Source organism: Danio rerio, chromosome 20 (assembly GCF_052040795.2).
Source record: "Danio rerio strain M-AB ecotype USA chromosome 20, GRCz13ab, whole genome shotgun sequence".
NCBI lineage: Eukaryota > Metazoa > Chordata > Actinopteri > Cypriniformes > Danionidae > Danio > Danio rerio.
The window spans coordinates 32,238,045-32,260,937 of NC_141040.1; the positions used below are offsets into that span (position 1 = coordinate 32,238,045).

At 35.6% G+C, this 22,893-nt stretch overlaps 1 protein-coding gene across 7 annotated transcripts in view; it reads right to left on the minus strand.

Annotated features, from left to right (window-relative positions):
- The window catches only part of ino80 (INO80 complex ATPase subunit), an 82,872-nt gene that overhangs the window by 19,596 nt on the left and 40,383 nt on the right, over positions 1-22,893 (minus strand). For all 7 annotated transcript variants that reach the window (NM_001045119.1, XM_087297544.1, XM_087297543.1 and 4 more), the window contains exons 26-27: positions 21,613-21,838; positions 5,535-5,662 (exon numbers count right to left, since the gene is read on the minus strand). In NM_001045119.1, coding sequence (NP_001038584.1) covers positions 5,535-5,662; positions 21,613-21,838 — 354 coding nt within the window. The remainder of the gene's footprint in view (positions 1-5,534; positions 5,663-21,612; positions 21,839-22,893) is intronic.

The window sequence follows — 22,893 nt, forward strand, 5'->3', positions numbered from 1 at the left end:
TTTATCATGTTTTTAAGGTTCACACAAAGTGATAAAACACACTAATAAAACACCCAAAATATTAAAGCATCTTACTAGATGTTTCTAGAATTTCAAGAGAACCAAACAGGAAATTGAGGGTGTACGACGTTATTAGCGTAGCCCATACACACTCATTCACTCATACACTACAGTCAATTTAGTTTATTCAATTCACCTGTACCGCATGTCTTTGGACTGTGGGGGAAACTGGCGCACCCGGATGAAACTTGCGCGAATACGGGGAGAACATGCAAACTCCACACAGAAATGCCAACTGACCCAGTGGGGAATCGAAACAATGACCTTCTTGCTGTGATAAAACTAAAATATTATTTATTTTCAGTAAAAACATATATAAAAAGCTAATTAGTTTATAATAGTAGCTATAGTATACAATGTTAGTGTAAGTATAAGTATTAGGGGTGTGACGAGACGTTTACTCCACGAGACGAGGTAAGATTTTTACATTATTTTTAAGAAATCATCTTTTATTCAACTGAAATAAAAAATTGCTAAAGAATTTGGGTGTTTTTTTAAATCAACTTGTAATTAATGTTATTTTACTTCTATTTTAATTAATTCTATGGAGTTAAGGGCATGCAAAAACTGCTAAATATTTTGCAAATAGCCAATGTGAATGGAAAAGCTTTTCTATCATTTTAAATATTAGTAAAATATTTGCTAATATATGAATGAAAAATAGATTTTTTTATTCAACTGAAAAATTAATCATAAACGCAAAACAATTTGGGGTGCTTTTGTAAGAAATATAAAATGAATGGTATCTATTTTAAAGAATTTATGCCATAAAGGACATGCAAACACTATATTTAGCTTTAAATTACTGACAGGCTTCTCCCCTGTACAGTTTCACATGGGAAATCAAACTCCTTTCCACAAAATTGCACTTACCAAAAACTACATGACTGTTTTTCATTTAATTTATTAAAAAAATTAGTTTTGCTTTCGTTCAGCAAGATTTCATTTATGCCCCTGTAACTCACTCTATGCTACTAGATGGGATCATGCGAATATGAATTAATAAATTATAGGAGAGAGTGGTTTAAATGTAATTTGATATCGCTTGCAAAAAAAAAAAAACTGCGTTTCCCGGACAGCATAAACGTGTTCCGCGATGATGAAGGCGGGTGTCTCGAGTCTCCAAAAGTTAAGTGTGTCTGTCTATGTGTGTCTGTGGTCCTTTACTCACTCAGAAGGTGCACAGAGTCAAACAACCATGTGTGTATGGCTTATCCTGTTGAAAATGCAGACTAAACGTCCACCTGTACATGACGGTAATAGTTTGACTGCAGTGTTTACATGTCTGTACAGCACTTCAATAATGCGACTAAAATAGGAATACTCCACATGTCTTAATTCCATTTGTGTTTATGATGATTATGACTTTAAGCATTTTTGAAGTGATATTCCATCATATTCCATGGTTACGAGCCATAATGTATGTGGCTGCAGTTGTAGCCTATGTTGAACGCCAACGTCACACTCGGCCAAGCAATTTACACGACTTTTCACCTCAACGAGAAATCTCATCATGATTTAATCTCGTCCAATGACATCTTGTCACACGCCTAATAAGTATGCTAGAAGTATAAAATCTGAATTTACATTTAATGAGTACTTTGAGGACTGAAAGATCTAGAGTCTTTTAATATGTCATCACACGATTGTCCTTAATATCCTCGACAAGATCATTATAATATATAATTAAGCTCTTATCATCACAGATTGACATTTTAGTGGGCATCCTACATAAATCAGCATCTTACATCAATAACAGCTGAAAAAGAGTTCCACAAGAAAATGGAAAATCTTGCAAGATATGTAACCAGTGAGTCTATTTCACTTAAATCTTCTCATTAAAACTGCATTACTAGTTTTGAAGCATGTCCCTCTTAACACACCCTCATTAGTGTAGCTGTATGCAGAGACATTTCCCAGATGACCTCCCACTCTCCTGCACCACCCAGACTGAAGCCTCCACTACACTGGACGGCCTCCCAAAATCACATCTGGAGCGTATGAAGCTAGCGTTAGCCTTGACATTAAACGCCTTTGATTAGGACTTTGTTCCAGACTGAAGTAACATTAGATCACAAATCCAAAGCTCCTCTGCAGCTGTGAGTAACAAATAGGAGCATCTAAAATGGCAATACACTATTGAGAATATAACTCTGGGTTAGCGGAGTGTTGAGAATGAGATGATTTAGTTTGAGACTTAGGAAGGATGCCCGGAATATGCTAGAATGAACCCAGAGTTGGAGTTCAGCTAGTGAACATAATAAATTAGAAAAAGTTGGCCAAAACATACAAGGGGTTTGCTTGGAGAGACACAGTATCAAAAGAGACATGGCTTGACAAGTCTTCGGCTTCCGCAAAGAGAATGCATTGCTGGGGTTTACAAAGCAAAAGCATTTTTAAGGCTGTTAAAGGTACGTTAGCGTTCTAAATTTTGCTACATTTTCCTTTTATTTATATTTATCAAAAAAAAAACTATCAAATTTACATAAAGTGAATAATGTTTTAAACAACATTTCTGAAAAAAGATGCATTTAAACATTAATATGTAATTATACTAAATGTATAAGATTTTATATGATTAAAAACGGCTAAAACCTTGCGGTTCAAAGGATAATGGCCAAAAATGTTTTTAAATTTTAAATGACCATATTTAAAAAAAAAATGACAATTTAAAAAACAGTTTTATCTTGTTTGAAAATGCTTTTAAGATTTATTAGGAAGATGAAGGCTGCACAATTTATCACTTTAGCATCGATATCGAAATGTGCTAATCTGCAATAGTCAAATCATAGGATGTGCAATGTTGAGTTGTGATTACAATGACCAGGAACAACATTTCAGAATATGATTGGTGAGTTTTTTTTCTTGCCGCTGTTGCCACTGGCTTGGTTTGGGATCTGTAGAGCTGCGCGTCGATGGATTTGCTCTTCAGTGTTTGGACTCTCAGTAGTGACTATTAAACCACACTTAACTGAGCTAAACTAAACTGTACTACACGGTTTTAATTTACTATGATTTTCTATGTGAAGCTGCATTGACACAATCTACATTGTAAAAGCACTACACAAATAAAGCTGAATTAAAAAAGTGAATTGAATTAAATTGATTTGTGGAGTCATGGCAAACTTGAAGCCTAAAGGCTGATTTAAGCTTCTGCGTTAAGCGCACACGTATGCTCTGGTGCAGTATGTGCACGGTCGCAAAGCCCTACACAGTGGCTGACGCACACCTTTCGAAAAATGTAGCTGCACGTCGCAAATACATGTAGTGCAAGCTCTGTGATTGGTCTGGTTGGGTAGCTGTGATGGATGTGGGCGGTGATGAGAGCTGCAAGTCAGAAGAAATGAGGGTTTATATTTGTCGAGTTCTGTGAAGGAGCTACAGATGAAAACTTTTGTTTTGTGTTTACCTTATGATTAAAGTTGTTGCACGTCCACTGGTTCACGCTTCCGAATTAGCGAGTTTAAGCTACTTGTACATTAAGGTAGCGTTTAGAAAAAACAAAACAATCGCAAAGACACTCGACACAGAGGAACATTTAGACCTACTGCCAGTTAGTGTATGGAAGTGTTATTGCAGAGCAACACAGTATAAATGCACAGCTACACGCAAGACAGTCACCATGGGTTACATTGTACACTTGTAGCAGATGTATAAATCAGCCTTAATAGAGTCAAAGATTTTCATATGGACATGTTTTTTAAAGGAACAGTGACTAAGATATCAAGTGAATTTAAGCCAAGAAATTCTAAAGTTTAGAGATTTAACAAAGCTTTAATTGCATTGAATTATTCATACAATGAAGAGAATATGATGTTATTTGATTGATGTTGAACTCATGTTCTTAAGGCTGATTAATACTTTTAAGTGCATCAAGTGCACGGGTATGGTCTAACGCAGCCTTTGCGCGGTCACATAGCCCTTGCCATGGCTGAAAAATGTAACTACACGTCTCAACGGCACATGGTGTAAGCTCTGTGATTGGTCAGTTTGGTACCAGTGATGAGCGTGGGCGGTGCTGAGCCTTCCAGCCCAATGAAGTGAGTGTTTACAAGTGTCAAGTCCCGAGGAGGAGCTCCAGATAGAAACTTTTGTTTTGTGTTTACCTTATAATTAAAGTTGCTGCACATCCGCCAGTTTCCACTTCTGAATGAGCGAGTTTTAGTTAGATACTTGTATATTAAGGTAGCGTTCAGAAAAAAAACATAAGACACGTGAAGAAACCCATCACAGAGGAACATTAAAAACAGCACGCAGAAGTATAAATGCACAATTACTCACAAGGCAAGCGCCGTGGGTCACACCAATCACTCAACGCAGAAGTATAAATCAGCCTTTAGACTACACAAAAAAAACTTAAAACACAAAACAATTCTTGCATCTTTCTGTTGTATTCATCTATGCTTGCAAATTGTTTTATGCTTTATGCAGATGTACAAATTCTTTACATGTAGAGTTGCTTCGGTCATCTTATATCGCAAATGTATATGGCAGAAAAACAAAATATCGCAATGTCCATTTTTTCCAACATCGTGCAGTCGTAAGGAAGATGTTTAATCAGTTTGGTGTTAATGTTACAAGCAGGTCAATGTGGACAAAGAGTTACCTATTAAAAACTGGCTAGGCTTAAAAACAATGTTGAATCCACAGCTGACGGCAGCTGGGAAGTGAAGTAATTCAGAGGCAAGGCAAGTTCAGACATTCTTATTTAAAAAATCTAAAGCCAAGCATTGCTTTCTTTTAAATTATGTGCTAAATAGAACAGTTCACAATAAGATCAGCAATTTGGATCAGAAGAATAAATAGGAACAAATTAAGTTTGTAATGTTGACTTAAAGATAAACCATTGAGTTTCGCATATACATTCCAATGCCAAAACTAATGTCCACCCGAAGCCATAGATTGATGCAATGTTTATTTTCCCCGCATAACTTTTTCAATAGACCAACCACTTCACAAATAAAGGAAGTCAAGTGTACGTAACCAGACCTGCGAGAGAGCGCAATGAAAAACACTTTAGCTAAAATCAATGGGAAGAAATAACTATTGACTCTAAGGAGGTTTTTCTAGACTGCGCTGTTGTGAAGCACTATAACTGACCTGTGTTGACAATGTTATTGGAGACTTCTACATTTAGCTCTGTGTTTGGCCGACTGCTGAACATGTGGCAAACAACTGCGTGCCTCTGGAAAAAGTGATTGTTTCCTCTAGTTATCTTTGTCCAGTTAACAATATGGAGCGTTATTTTTCCTCTCACAATGCTCGATTTAATTTCAACATCTCTTCTTTTGTAGGATTTAACACTCAAACTGAAACCAACGTATAAACAAAAACATGTACTCTTTGACCTCAGTCCAGATTTCTGTGGAGATTAAGGAAAGGCTTGAGGTTGAAGGAAAAAACATGTCATAATGACATAGTTGCATAATGTTTGCACGGCTGTCATGTCAGTGGAAGTTTCTGGAAAGGCTCACCTCTAAAAGGTCTATCATGCGGGTCATCTGCGAGTAGATGAGGACTCGGTGGCCCTGAGACTTCAGTCGAGTCAGCAGCAAGTCCAAAGTGTGAAGCTTCCCGCTGTCTGTGATCAGAGACTCTTTGTCTGAAGAACAAAGAAGAGAAAAAAACATTTCCAAACAGTAAATACTGCGTCAGCTCTCAACATCAAAACCGCATCCCATACTGTCGGAAAGAAGCTGATTAGAAAATGCAAAGAATTATAATGAATAAGCTTGTGGAGTGACAGCAATTTCCTTTTCTCCGCTCAAAGCGTTCTGTAATCACTCCACTCCAGCCCCGCTCCGGGCTTTCCATTTCCTGCTCCTTGCTTACCGATGACAGAAATCCCACTCTCTGCAGTACATTTTGTAGAGATACTGAAGCTCTTTTTTTCAGTATGCTATTTTTATATTGACTAATAAATTAAGTTCAAGATGATGCTGTATCAGAGGGATCTTGCTTTGATTTAAAAGAATAAAAAACAAGTTGGATTAAAGTATTGGTTGTATCAGTGTTATTTTAATATTGAGCAACTATTGCACTTTGTATTTATAGTTTGAGTTAGGGATGCTCCTATTGATCATCCACAGATTGGTATCGGCCAATAATCACAGTTAATGACTGGATCAGTACTTGCTGATCTGGCCGGTCTTATGATCCAATCACAAGTGTTTGTGTTAGTTGGACATGAGCAAAAAATATTTGAATAACCCTGCATGTCCTTTAGGCCTTTTTTACATATAAGAACTGAAAGTTCTGTTTTTTGACAATATAGCAGGTTTACTAAAACCTGGCAGAAAATACTAGATAATTTAAAAAAATGCTTTTTTTAACATGAATATTTTCTTGTAATTTACTTTTTAACAATAAACAGTAGTTTATAGGCCTATTTCTGTTTAGTAAAGAAGTAAGACATTTATTGGTTTGCAATTTAACTTCTAATGCATCAAATATGCGCTCTTTTTCGTGATTGAGGTATTTTGAATCATTCTTTGATCATTTGCAGTGTTTCCAAATTGCAATATTAGTAACTTTAAACCATGTTGTTGTTTTTTTTTTATCTTTGCTATCTACTGTTTTTGACTATGACATGTTCACACCTAACTGGTTATAAGAGACATGTTTAAGGGATTATCTGCAGTGTCCTTAATTTATGCTCTTAGGTTGGGGGAAAACTCCACTTAAGCATCATAATTTGAGGGAAAATATGCTTTATGCATTATAAAGTTTGAAGCATCAGAATCGGTACTCTGTATTGGCTGATCACCATGACAAGGAATCAGTACTCTGTATTAGCTGCAAATGTCCTAATCAGAGCTATAGTTTGAATCATCATTATTAATATTATTTTTTACATTTTCTGTTTTATTTTAACTATAGGTACACTTTTATTAATTGGTTGTGTTATTTTTCCAATGCATTTATCCAAAGTAACTTACAAATGAGAATTACAAATAATCACGAAAAAAACAAAGTTCCTGTCATTTTCTAGAGTTTTCTTGTCTAGAGTAGTTAGTTGTTTGTTTTTTCCATGATTTAGCTACGTTAGTTTATATTTAAACTGCATGAAAATTAATTTATTGTTACTATTTGCATATTTAATTTTTCCTACAAAATTGGTTTCAAGTTAAAAACTATTTTTATTTTATGGTTTTCGTCTTGGGCAGTGTTGGGGTAACGCATTACAAGTAGTTACGAAGTTACGTAATAATATAACTTTTTAAAGTAATGATTAAAATAACCTATTACTTAAAAAAAGGAAGTAATAATATCTGAGATACTTTTCAAAATATGTAACACAAGTTACTTTTTTGTTTAATTCATTATCTTTTTTAAAAAGTAAATTGCTGAATTAATTAGAATGCATTTATTATTTTGAATACATGGAGGAAAAGGAATTGTGCTTGAAAATGGTTTGTACTTAAACTTTAAAGTTGAACTTTCGTTATTCTGTATATACTGTATGGCATAGAGCTCTGAGATCAGGAAGTTCTCAGAAGATAACATTATCTTACATTATAAGTTTTTTATGTGTTTTTAAGGTAAATAAAGATGTAGGTTATACAGTGTGTTGTTAGTTGCTCCTCTATTTAAAAAAAAAACAGTCAAGCCTTAGCTTGGTAAGTAAAAGTAAAGCAAAAATAACCTAAAATTAATATAACAAAAAGTACAAAAAGTAACTAAGTAACACAACTAGTGTATACTCTACTTTTTAGGAGAGTAACTCAATATTGTTATTCACTACTTTCCAGAGTAACTTTCCTCAACACTGGTCTTGGGTAACTATAATAAGCTGGCTTGATTTTTATAGATGCTAATCAAGTTGTAGATGCTGCAGTTAAAGCAACCAGTGAATAAAACATTTCAGCTTTTTTTTTCATGAATTCTATCCAACATCAAATCTACCTCATTTATTTAAGACATCAACACATTTGACTGAGATTCACAGAGAACATAGTGGCAATGGGTTGTCAGTGTGATCGCTCCAGCAGTGCTTACAAAAGAGGAAGCACGGGCTTCCCATTGTTGACTGGTTCAACCCTTGACCCTGAGGTCGACGCATGGGGGGGAAGTTAAATGACCCTGCTAGTCATGGGCACTCAGAAAGTGATTATACACACACAAAGTAAGCCTGCTGCCAGAGCAATCTAGAGATCCCCAGAGAGAGTTTGAGCCTTAGACAGGACAAAAAGCATGTCAAACGCACCGCCTGCATGACCATCGCTGCTGTTACCACATCATGTCCATGCTAATGTGAACCATAGCTGAACCCTGACTTAGAAGCCCCATGACCCTGCACAGGCTGTGTGTGTAACCTTTTAAAAGTGGATAAGAATGGCTTAAATTAGCCCATACACTCAAGAATCTCATTCACACCGTGTTGATAGTTGACATGATAATGAGCACATGGGTCTTATTTGCTCAAGATGAACGTTTGCTGGGAAGATAAAGGAAAACAGGGAGTATACATCAGACCTGGGGCCCATTTTGGGCCTGACTGACATTCGAAAACAACTTTTTTGAAAAACAAACAAGTCTGCATGCTTAAAATAGTTGGGTTTTTATATACACTTACTTGAAAGATTAAAAAGTAGATCACATCAAACCAATATGTTTGCTGAGGATGGAATGGTAAGTTTGAATGCTTGAGACAAAGCATGTGACAAGTAAATGGCAACAACTCACACTACACTGTTAATTATTTGTTATGGCCAACCTTTAAAAGAGATATTTTATATGATCTGGCAACGAAACCTGAAAAAATAAAGTAAGGCATTTTTAAATATTTGTCTTCATTTACTAAACTTGAAGAAGAATTCCACATCCATCAAGCATTCTGAAAGGCATTTTTGACATCTAAAATTGTTATGGAAAGGTTAAAAGGTTCAGATTAATTAAATGTAGGTTTTCTTAAAGCATTTCTATTGACTTAATATTTACAATGTACAAAAAACAAGCAAAAAAAAAAAAGAAACTTAAATATTTCAAGGACTGTAAAAAATTATATATATAATTTTTATTTATTTTTTATATACTAATACATGCTGTTTCAATTATTTTTTGAACAGATCAAATATTTACCTGTTTATAATTATGCTTTTAAGACTGATAAAATTACAGTAGTTTAAGTCTGATAACAGATTTACTGCTTTTGAATGTAAACTGTTAAAATGCACTAAACCTATGATACTACATATTTTAAAATAACGTCACGTTTTTGCGAAAATCATGATAATGATGATTTAAACAAAATTAAAACTAAATCCATAAAAAAATCATGAAAATTTACAGCATGTTTTGATGAAAAGAAAGTGCATACTAAGGAAAGTTTATTAAATAATGCAGGTTGCCAGATTGACGACACCAACAGCAGTGTGCCTGACTATAGAGCCTAAAGGATGATTTAAGGCTAATTTAAAATGTGTTCTAAACAAAAGCAACGACACTAGGTTTTCAAATTTCTTGCAACAACAGAAAACTATAACAATGATTACCTCAGGTACACCTCATGTGCTTTATTCTGTGTTAAATGCTAATAATGTGTTTTTAATGCTATTTTACATGACATTAATTGCCATACTACTGAAAGCAGCAGCACATAGTTAACCTCAAATCTCGAAAATAAAATAAACGTTTGAAATTGAACTTTAGAACTGTTACTCACTGCAAACCAACACATATCAGTTATTCAGCATATACGTATATTAATGATAAAGAGGTTTAATAGGTAATAGTTAGATTATAAACCTTAGCATTTCGTTGGAGTGCAGTAAGTGCGCTATTTTGTGCTTCTGAAATTTTAAATCATTTAAATTTCTGTCGTGTTTCAGCTGGTGGAAGCAGTCAAATTGATTATCATTGCAAATTTCGTTAAGTGGCGTGTTGTTAGGACTTAGGGTTACGGTGTTACCTGCTCACCTAATGTTTACGTTTGTAATATTTATATTATTTGCTAATTAATAACCACCTCAAGTGGAACTCTGAATCTGCGTCTCATTTTGAAGGCTGTCACTGTCTACCAGAGGTCGCATTTCACGGATGCATACTTTAAGAGCTTTTCTGACAAAGGAAAGAATGAAATACGTGGTTTTCCACAATAGCAACCCAGGGGTGCTGAAATATAATTAGCTAAATTGGCCTTGAGTGTGTTAAAGAGACCAAAACAAAGACAGACGTTCCGGCCCATAATGAACATTTTCAAAGCAAATAACTGACTTTAGCATTGTTTTTCAGATAAACAAGTATGTACACTTAGCATGTTTCTTAAATATCTCCAAAAATTGTGTTTTTATGCTTCAAAAGCTTACATATAACACCTTTAATTTCACTAGAGAACTGCTCTTGTGTTTTCCAGCTGAGCTTGCACACTCTAATAAAGATCTACTAGAACTGATTTCACGTTATGATAATATACCACACTACTTTCAGACCACTAAAGACAGCTTGAATGATCGCAGCAAGGCATGTTTGAACATGTTTAACAGCCGTATCCCACAGTGTTAACAGCAATGGTTTCTTTAGCATAAAAAAGAGGTTTCAGTTTCCTGACATAGAGAAGGCTGGTTTGATGAGGAGAAGATGCTCTTCCCCACGAAGCTCTAATCTAATTGGTCTGGCGTCAGAAGGATGAGGCCCAAGGGCTGCCAGATCCCCCTTTATGAAGCCCCTGAAAGGCTGCGGGATGAAGATGGTGATCTGAGGGGATGATGTGACCCATCGGTGCCCACAACTAAACGACACTGGCACCACTGAGTCTCCTCTGGTGTTTCCATTCCCGTCTTATCAAATCCCCCCACACGTCCTATTTCACAAGTCTGAACACTTTGCAATTACTCAGTTTTTTTATTCTCGACATGTTCGACATGCTACTTCATCTAAAACCAGCTCACAAACACAACTTATCTCATTCCCAGTTTCAGGGGAAACTAACAAGGACTGAGTGACTTCATCATTTAGATCTAGTGATAATACACTTCGGAGTGGATAACGTTGGAATGAAAGTTCACAGAGAACAGCTTTATGTATTTTCAGGATGCCTTCCAACTTGAGTGCAAACAAGGGGAGCTCAAAGGTACCACACACTATCAATCCAACACACCTGCTTGTGAAAACCCCCCTCAAAAGTAGCCTTCCAGGAGCCTCTGCTCTAATCCAATCCCTCTCGTCCAGAACTGAGGCCTGACCCGAGGGTGACCCTATTAAAAAAACGGACGAGCTCATTAACCCCCTGTCCGCTTAACTGGTCATCCACTGCCTGCTAATTTCATTAATGTGATCACAGCTTTAGGCTTCTGGTGGGCCACAACACAAACGCTGGACTCTAATGCCCTCCGTGCCTTTAAATTTAAACTGTAGTGTTTACTGACGCCTTGTAACATCCTCTTGCCACTACCTAAACATAGGCATTGAGCCAAGGGGTGAGGCTAGTTCTCAACACAAACAATATTTGTTTTGCCACTCTATGACATATCAGGACGTTCAGTTGTGTGAAAGTAATTACTGCACCTTTAAAACAGGGCAGAGTTGCACAAATAAATAAATGACGCAATGCTGATTTACAAGGGCATGAGCTCAGAACTGAAATGTGATATTCGTCCGAGGAATAATTACAATGATTCTTCTGTGAAACTTAAACTTTTAACAGTGATTTAACTCTCCTTGTCCATTTGAAAAGTGAAAGTCAATGAGGTTAAAAATAACATTGTGTGACCACTGCCCTTTAAACTTTGTAGAAAGCACTTCAGTCCAAAATAAATGCTGTCATCGTTTGCTCATTCCATGTTGTTCAAAACCCAGAAGACTTATCTTCCTTTTCTAAACACACACATTTATGGGCGATTCTAAAATTATGGGTACATTTTGCATCTCTAAGTTAAACCTTCTATTATTTTATACAAATAAAAACTTGAACCTGTTTTGAATAATAACACAAATGTGATAAAGTTATGTCTAAAAATGTCTTTATTGTGTATTTAGAGACATTTGGTCTTGAAAATTTTGACCGTCTCTAACCTCTTTAATCATACATTCAGCTTCAATGGGCTATATGCATAGCTATTGTTTTTCAGCCAATGATGAACTTCTGGTGAAAGCTTATTGTGACTATTTTCAATTTCAAAAGGTTCTTTTTACAGCATCCTATTGTATTGTAATTCAAATACAATCAGTTAAATAAAGTTACTCGTCCATTTGGTAGAGAAGAAAGACCGTTTAAACGCAGGTGCCGTCTTTAGCTGCAGGTTAGCGCCAAAACTTGCTTGAAAATACTGGGGTTAAATTAATTTCCATATTTTTAAGACATGGCATGGAGAAATAGAATTTAATGCAGTGCTTATTGTTTGGTCTGATACCTACTTTATATAGTATCTTAGCCAGGCTTTTTTAAAATAAAAAGATCTTAAACGCAGCGATTTTGTACGTGGTGAAAACTCAGCGGAAGCCCTGGGGCAAACTGACTGAAATCAAAGTCTATGTGTATAAACCCCATTATCGTAAAATAAGTCTAATTTTTTGAACGTTTGTGTTAATTTTACTAAGTAAAATAAACATCTGCATAAAAAAATAGTCTGTCCCTGCAATCTTGTCTACTCCGTTATTTTTGTTATGAAAGTCATAACATTCTGTAAAAAAAAAACCTGATAGAAAAAGCATGCCACTTGCTTCAAGTGATGTCACTTCCTTTGGCGGTAAACTCTGGAAGGCATTGAGGCATGTTATTATTCATCTCTTATTAAATTTTAAAAACGCCTCTCACTAATAATAATAAAAAAAAGACATAATTAAACAGGATTAATTATTTTTGCTGTTATATTTCAGGGAATTTCTCATTGACATAAAATAAAATTCAGTTTCAGCCATGCCAGGTGGTATCTACTTTAAAGTTAGCGTCTTGAGCTAAAGCACAAAATGGCGGAAAATGTCAACTCTGTAATGGCTAATAAGTTAGCATCAGTTAGTAACAGAATCAAATATCACATGTAAGAATTTTACATTATTTTACCTAACGGCTTCAGTTTCCTATAAATGATTCATATGTTGTATGTGATTACAGATGAAAATGAATGGAAAATGCAAAAAATGTATGCACAATTCTAGAATGAGTCGTACATTTGTTTTTGTTTTGTTTTTTTTGTTTTTTTATCACATCCGAGAGACTTTAGTATCTCTCTTGAAAGTTTGTTCACTAAAAACTCTGATGCCTCCTAACTTTTAATTACTTAGTTAATTAATGACTAAATAACTGCAATCATTAAAATTTATTGGCCATTTTAGCACTTTGCTTATGTATTGTTGGTCAGATATTTGTTACAAGTTGTAGTGATTTATATACAAATTAACAACATAACAATTTTCCTTTATTTAGATCAGAGATGCCCAAAGTAGGGCCCTGGGGCCAAAGTTGGCTTATTGTAACCTTTGATTTGGCCCACCATCCCATCTGAGAATGATAGAGGGCATCGTCATTTCTAATTTGACTTTTTTGTTTGTTTGATTGTTTGGTTGGTTTATTGCTGAGCTACAAAAAAGCTAATTAAAATTAAATGTTTTAATTAAATGTAAAAGATTTTGAGTTTTTAAATGAAATACTGTCACTCGACAGATAGAGGACAGAAGACGTCGACGAGCTTAAACTAGTTTAACTCCATTCTGTTATAAAATTTTTTTGTTGTAGTTGTTTTTACTGTAATAAGTATAAAATGTAAAAAATATGCTGTATTAGTTAATATAAAGCAATGTTTTTTTTTTTTTTTTTTTTTATAAATTAGGAAATAACCCAAGGCAACTATATTTACCATCAGCCCACAAGCCTTAGTAAAGTTTGGTTTTTGGCCCTTCATAAAAAAAAGTTTGGCCATGGTCTAGATATTGCTGCTATTAATTCCGAAGACATCTTGTGCAGAATTAGTCAGTCCAAAATATTGTAAACTTTAGTGGGATGCAAATAAATGGTCTTGAACTTATTTACCTGCCACAATAATTTTTTTAACAATTCTGGTCATCTGAAATAACCCCAATTTGATCAATTAACATAACCGTGACAACACAGTTTTAAACTAATTACGACAGGCTTTTTTTTTTTTTAAATAAAAAACAATCCTTAAGTGTCAGATTTAACATCTTACATATGATCTTACTATCTATCTTCTTGCACTCTACAAGTAAAGGTTATGAAATATGAAATATGAAATGTGACATTCACCACACACTGTGTATTTGGATTCTTGCAAAACTTTAGCAACCACATATCTTGCTGGAGTGGGAAATGAAACAAGCAAATGATGGATGCTGTCATAAATCTGTCATATATCGATTATACTCACCAGATCCTGTCTGGGATCTGAGAACAAACCCAAACACAAAAACACAGGGGGTGAAATATGTGGCCACATTTCCAATTTAAAAAAAAAAGCAGCAAAAGAAGCAAATCCAAGCAAAATGCTCCCTCTGTAGACTAGAAGAAGACCTGCAACAGAGAAACAACTCACGAAAGGTCGATGTCATGACATTTGCAGCCTTTGACCTGCACAAACAAAATACGTGGTGGTCTTGAGGACGTATTGTGAGCAATGGAGCTCATGGGAAATCAGGGTTTGAGTCTGTTCCCATACTGATCCCCTCTATTTGTCCCTTTGATTTTTTGTTTACTATTGAATATCAATATTGAAAAAATGTGACATTGCAAACATTTGCTTTGCTGCAATATATTGCGAATAGAATATAATTTCACCAGATGATTTGAAATAGCTCTATTTGGAATTATTTTGTTCATTTACATGTACTGAGAAGATCAAGTCTTTTTCTATGCAAGTGCACTCATATAAAATATAATAAATTACAAAAATAAATAAAAGCGACAGAGCAAAAACAAAAGTTAAATAAACAGTGTTTTCTGGAGTGTAATAGTATGTTGAAGTACAGAAATTTAACAATCAAACATAAAATGTGGTCAAAAACATTGTCATCATTGTATAAAAAAAAATAATTTTTAATTTTAATAAATAATCTAATCCTGCAATGTGACTATTGCAAATACACATTGCGATATCAATGCTTAAACGATATATTGTTCAGCCCTTTATATTATATGGAATAATAATAGTAAAAAATACTGTTTTTTATTATAGATTTTCATACAATATTAAATATGCAAATTAGGTTTAACTTTATTAAAGTTGCACTAATTTGAATACATATCTAAAATCTGAACACTGTATGCAGTTGTGTTCAAAACTTTTTTTTTCCTTTACATTTTTGAGTCGGATGATCTTACAGAGATTACAGCCAGAAAAAAATCTCATAAAAATGTAGGAATCAAATATTAACGGAAAATTGAGTATGAACATAGCCCATTGTAAAAATATATATATATATATTTTTTTTATTATTTATTTATTTATTTATACACAATATACACTAATAAAACTAAAGTTAAAGGTTGCATGTTACATACTGCTTCTGCAGTTCTGTCTGGTTCTCGAATCTCATTGGCCTATAGCCATGCGATATTCTGCAATGTCAGAACTTGTACAGCCTCCTTACTGTTTTGTATTACTCCGGCCACATGGATACAGTTGGACAAATATTGCAGCTGTTGGACAACATCATGTACTTTTGAGGCTTCTTTAGGCAAGAATGTAGTTGTTTAGATTGCAACAATGCAGTTTATTTATAAGTATAGGGCCTATTTCAAAATATTTGTGTAACCCTGAGTTACCATCTGTTTGTTTCTAATGAGTCTCCTGTTTTTGTTACTGCAGACAAGTTCAGTAAAGAGAAAGAAAGAAGAAATGCCCAAATGTGTTTGGCATTTTTCCTTATAGCAAACACAACAGTAATTTAGTAGTGATTGTGTTGACTTGTTTTTTTTTTGGGGTTAATCATTGTGATCTCCTGATTGCAACAGTGAAATTCTGGGAAATCTCTTTAGACTAATAGCATTTCATGCCGTTCAGCCTTATAATGTTAAAATGTGAGCAAAATCACCCGTTTTGTCATCACTTTAGACATTAGGCTAGTAAATCATTCAAATACTAGATCTAACATGGCATCTGTGAAGTAGCAACGGCTTCTGATGTTCTGACATTAGCTATCGATGTGATGGAATAGCGGAAGAAAGTAGTTCCTCATACAAAAAGCCTTTTAAACTCTCTGTTTGATTTTCTTTTTTATATACACGATTGCCAATGCACGCCTCCCACTAGTGTCTATATACAGCAATATCGCACTGCTACTCGTGTGATATTGCTCATTTATACACTGTTAAAAATTCATTAAGAAATTTTGTTAACTTATTGAATTTTACAAATGTAAGGGTTTTGAACACAAATCAATTAAGTTATCCCCCCAAAAACACAGACCTTTTAAATAAGTAGTTTGAACAAACAGCAAATGTCGTTTTTGGAGTGTGTATTCAATTTAAATTACAAAAGCATTATGAAAATATACAAAAATGTATTTTGTATGTTTAAAAAGGTATTTTGTATGTTTTCTTTCCATTAGATTAAAAAAAAGCATTTAGTTAAAAGCCAAAACTTGACAGCTGCATGAAAAAACAGCATTTTGCCTAAAAACCTTGATCAAAGAGAAGACAAGACGTCTGATCGAAGGATAATCTTCCCAAACACCTTGCTGAAAGCTGGCTGTTTTTCACAGGCAGAGAGGCGGGACGAGGGAGTAGATCACAAACAATTATGCAGTCACTGTTGTTTGGGCCCCAAATCAAAAAGGCCAGGAATATTTCCGGCCATTTTGCTGGAGTGCAGAGATTCTTTGAAAGAACAGGAAGGGAAAGCTGAGTTTCCCACAGGCTGTCTGTGAGCACAGCTCTGCAGCATATTCTCACTCTCTCTCTCGCCCACAAAACAACAGCTCAAAGCAGCAGTCGCATTAAAACAATGTGCAGAGCTATTGTAGGACAGAGTCTGTCCTTTTGTGGCCTGCCTTCCAAATAATGGGAAAGAAACAGTACAGGAGCAACACAAGCACAGGATGGACAGCTGTGTTGATGGTGTCAGAATTCTAAGTTGAGTTGAATCTTGCCACATGACTATATTTGAGCGATGATGGAAAAACACAGTAAATGTTTATGAGAAGGACCGATAACAATGTCCTTTTTTCGTTTGAGGGTTAAATGCGTTTGCTATCTCTAAAGATGTAAATAAACATCCTTTTAATATTGCCATGCTTTGTTACTAGGAGTTTCAAACTAGTTCCAAAGGGCCTGATTAATGTAGGACAAAGCATTTATTATTCAAAATTTAATAAAAAAAATGCAAATGGTTACATTCATAGATGCATAATATCAAATAAAAAATATAAAATACACTAAAATAAATTGTAAATAAATTTACTTATTATAATGCTATTTTAATAAGCTAACTAAAAAAATAACCTAACTTAAAAGAAAGAAAATAATTTTCTAAATAATATATTAGATTATGTTTGTTTCCTATTTCTGGATATTATTAAACATTTTGTAAAATAAATTACATATTTGTAAATAAAACAAGATGTTTCTTGCATTGTGGTCTCTCTTGGGGGAATTGCAGAGGTCAGTGGGATTTATTAATTTGAAAACCCCTGCACTGTAAAACCCAACAGTCAACTTTATCAAATAAAATGAGTGTAGTTAACTCAAAATTCACTGAAAGTTAATACTACTAATTTGAAAAGAGTTTTAAACTAAAAGGTAACGAGTTAATTAAATATCTCATTACTTCAACTTATATGGAGTAAAGTTCACAGTACTCAGATAGGTTATTTTTTAACTTAAATGGTTTGTAGCAATCGGTTTCCTCAAATGGTTTGAGATGCCTTAACTTATTGGGTTTTACAGTACTCAGTAGGTTTGAGTTCTCTTCATTTATTGGGTTTTACTGTGCTCAAATGGCTTCATTTACTCAAATGGATTAAGTTCACAGTACTCCTTAAGATTAGTTTTTGAACTTAAATCTTTTGTTGCAATCGGCTTCCTCAAACGGTTTGAGTTACCTTACCTGGGTTTTACAGTGTGTATATATTAAATGGATGACATGCTAGTTTTAAAAATACTTTATTTTCTGCTTGACTTTTCAAAAATGTGACTATTTTGTTTATATAATGCTGATAATTTAATATATTTCAATTTTCATCTTAAAGGGCTCCTATTTTACCCATTTTGCAAGATGTAAAACAACCAAACAGCTTACAAAAGTTGATTTTCATTATAGGTGCTCTTTAAGATACAGATTTACAAAGATAGTTATATAATTATTTTAACATAAGCACGGTAATATATCCTCCACAACACAAATAAAAAAGTAATGTTGCTGTTGTATCATTTTGCAAGCATTTCACGAGTAACTCTATATCTAGAAATCCTTCATCACAGTATTCAGTATTGCTCAAAAACACTCCGGCAGCCTCTATAAGGAGATGCAGGCCTTTAGCTCCAATAGGCAGTGGTGGGAGCGCCAACAAACTTCAATGACTGTTACCCAGTCTTGTGTCATTTCCTTCCCTGGGTACAGAATGACTCTGAGAAAATGGGAGAAGTGCGCTCTGAAACACCTCAAGCCTGTGAATGAACATTCAGAGCGATACACACACACACACAGACACATGCACATTCAAAGCGCTTACCTAATGCGGTGCAGAAACAATGTCCAATAGTCCAACTTCCTTGCTTTGTCCCCCCTCCCAACTTCACAAGCGCTCCCAGACCTCTTTTCTTTCTGTTTCCCAGTCTGATCCCAGCAATTACACTGGAACGCGCACACAAACACAAACCTTGCGCAAAAAAAAAATTATCTTATCTGCAAAAATAAGTATCGCCTGCTCTTATCGCACTGCCATGCCTAATGTGATGAACGTCTGTATAATGGTGCCAAAAGAGCGACAGTGACTAAGAGGTGCATGGGCCCCCAGACACGGCCTCTTCTGTGACCTCTGACACTCTCCCATGGGCCTCAGTCTTTTTTTTAGGCACTCTGTGAGTTCTCTTTGATTGAAATGCACTTTGGCCCCAAAACACAGCGGTACCATGGGGTTCCTTGGGGACTAAAGTCGTGCCACAAGAAGCTAGAGCTGGAGTTTTCTGGTTTGTGTTTGGTCTAAAGGTGAGGTCACGTTTTATGATGCCTGGCAAAGTCCAGTATTTTCAACATTTCTGTTTGTGTACAAGTCAGTCAAGCTATTTTTTCACATTCACCAACATAAAAAAATACTAGTTTGGTTGAGACTTCTGTCCATACATCGCGTTCACTATTGAACATATACAAAGGACCTTCATTTGAGCAATTTGATTAATGTTGACCATATGCTACATCATTTTTTAAAGTTGCAGATCATTTTTCAGATTGTACTACATGATTTTGGTCCCCAATTAGACCTGTTGTTTTTATCAACACAATCACACGGCCTAAACATTTAAAACTTCTTCTTTTCTAGTAGTTGAAAAAAAAGATACATTTGTCAAAGTTAGTCAAAATTTGATTTGATAGGATTAACTGCATAGTGAATGCTCATGCGTTTGAATGAGTTTGAACAGCAAGAGAAAAATACTCCACTTACTGACCAAACCAAACAGATTGTTATGGGCGTGCTGTGAAAAAGTGCACAAAAAAGAAGTTCAAAATACAAAATTAATAATACAAAATACTGAACCAAAACACAACTAAAATTATTTTCGATTGCATGTTTTCCCATATTTGTAGTCTACAGAACATGAGTTTGTACATTCACTAGAATTTGTTTTCACACACAGAGCATCTACAAATTACATAAGTTGTTATGAAAAGAGAGCAAAATCCTAAGATAGGGTTTCAGAAATTGAGAGACGAATGTCTAGGTCTCTCATTGCCTACAGGGAATTGCAGTAGTCATTTCCAAGCTAAACACATTTCACAGCATACAACTCAAAATTGCAAACAGGTTAACATATTTAGTCTTACATATATTACACTTTCATCTGCACTTCATCTGAAAACTCACTGTATGAGTGAAGCATTGACTTTTTGCCTCATTGTGAGGGAACAACAATCTCCAAAACCCTCACCCTCTCTGTACCTCTCTGGTGGAATGAGCTGCAAACGTGGATGTGCGTTTTAGGGAAATCTATTTAGGGATCTAATTGAGATTTTTTTGACAGATATTGTGATTGCAATTTGATATACGATTTAATCTTGTAGTCAAGATGCAGCTCAATTATTTATAAGCCGTGGCAACAGTTCTGGGGCAGCTTTTTTGTTCGATGTCTGTGACTTTGAAACCAAATTATCCCCATATTACAAAAGCTGTTTTTCTTTGAGATTAATTTGTCTATTAATGCTTTTGAAGCAGCAGACGCCATAACCCCACTTGTCAGCGATTTCCTGCTTGTTTTCTTTTTTTATTGTGGGCGTAGTTTGGTTGTGCAATTCTGATTGGGCATAACAAAAGTGTGCTCAACTTTTCAAATTGCGATTCGATTTCAATTAATCGCACAGCCCTAGAGACCATCCCATCTTTCAAGAAGCAGCTAAAGATATAACTCTTCCACAAGTTCTTAACCACACTACACACTTCAAACATATGTCCTTGCACAGGCGAGCTGTCATGTTTTATGGGGACCTTGCATACAGTCGGTGTAATGATTGTTCTGTATATTCTGTCCCCTTACCCCGACTTTGCCCCTGAACACAGCCCTCTCAAAAAACATTTTTACTTTTTCTAAATATTTCATACTGTACAACCCAGAAGCTGTTTTCCTCATGGGAACCAAACGATTGACTTGCAATGTCAAAAAAATATGACAAAAAAACACTTGTAGGGATAATTTATCACATTAATGTAGGAAATTTCATGTACATACACAAACACACAGGATTTATGGGGATTTTCCAAAGTCACAATTTATAAATAATAATTGTTTTATCCAATACAATCTATCCATAAATCATCATAGAAACCAACTATCACAGAAAAGTTTCTGCATATATTTAGATTAATAAAAAATCATTCTATATGGTTTATAAACTGTTTTCCTTACTGGACTTAAAAAAATATCCATACAAAGTCACAAATGACAGGTATCGCTGTACTCAAGGTGACCTTTTGTCCCCATAATGTATTCTTTCCATTTTTCTCTGGTTTTCTAATCTATGTCTAATGAACCTGGCATTGTGTACTACAATCAATGTTGGCTCTTTGATGAATTGCTTTGTTCCTCATCTCATCTGTAAGTCACTTTGAATAAAAGCATAAATGTAAACTGCCAAACAATGAAATGGAGCCTGAAATAATGTGGTGTGTACCCATCATTATGTGCCCACACATTAAGAGAGGGAGTTGTCGCCATTCATGGCATTATAAATTTTAATCAAATCGAGACTTCCCTTGGAGACATTCGAGACTCATATGAACAAACCAATGAACGTGAGAAAGTGCTTTGTCTTAAGTAAAAATGTCTTTTCAAGGACAATACCCGGATACAAACGTCTTGGAAAAAATCAAGTACCTCTCCACCACATTTACACACGGGCAAGCATAAACAAACACAAACGCACGCTAGCTCCCACCCAGGAATTCACCCACCTGGAATCCTTATAAAGGACCAGCCGTGCCTCTGCTGCAGGGCCATGACGCCCCCTGGGTTTGGTGGGAGGAAAGACTGAGAGCGTTGAGCCCAAGCACATGCCAGCTCGGGGGATCCGTACAGGAAGCACTGCTTAGCAATGAGACTCCCCCCGTCACGCATTAACCTCCATTCATACTCGGCGCTGCGATCTGCACAGTAGCGTTCCAGGGGTACTGAAGTCACCTAGGGAATAAGAAAAGCCATTATTCAACACCTCAGAGGCTGTTTACAATATTAAATTGTCAATCCTCCAGATAATTGACATCTATTTCCCTGTCCACTCTTTCTGTTGCTAAGAAACGCCAAACAAATTGCACCTCTAGGAAGAGAAGAATCATTTCCAGTTGCCGAACGTGCGCACACACACACACAACCCTGTCTTTCTGACATTTTGTCCGAACCCCGCCGCTCTGGCAGGAAAGCGTGGCAGAGGTCAGCGGTGCTAACAGCGCTAACAGGCCTTTGAGTAACAGATGACCATTTCCTGTAGTGATTCACACCACTCACAATCCCTTCCACTGCATGTTTCTTTTTTTTCCTCTCCCTCTACCTCTTGCATTATCCCTCTTTCAGCATTATGGACAATTTTATGGCGTGCTGACAAGCGGATGATATTATCTTCCTTTCATTCTTATCTCTGATGAAAAACAGCTCAGCTTTGGCTGGGCTTCCAGTTTTGTAGCGAACAGCTGACCAATGGGAGCGCGAACACGCAGATGTGGCCATAAAAAGCCAACAGGGTCAAGAGTCCCTCATGAATAAAGAGAAAAAAGGCGACTAATCTATCTTATCACTTTCCCACAGTGCCCATATGCCCCTGCTGCCTAGAGGCCGGTGCCAATGCTGTGCCAATTCTCACAGCAAGGCCATGAGGCCAGACACGATCCCAAATCGTGGGATAACACAGAGATCGACTCGCATTAGCCAAGCTAACAGCAGACGTTGGAGAGAGAGAAAAAAAAGAAACGGTTCCTTGAACATGATTGAACCATTAACAGAGCAGATATGTTTCAGTAAAATCAAAATGGGCACATATAAAAGATTAACATCTTGACTAGCTTACGTAGGAAGTTTTGCTGGATCAACAAATTTGTCTGGAACTGGAACAACATTTCTGTCTGCCTGATTTCAGATTTTTGAATGAGGTTTCGGGTTACGGTTAGGATTAAGGGCTTGAATTTTTCATTGAATAGTATGTAAAATAATCTTTTCTACTTTAAAGTGTGGTTTATGGTTTG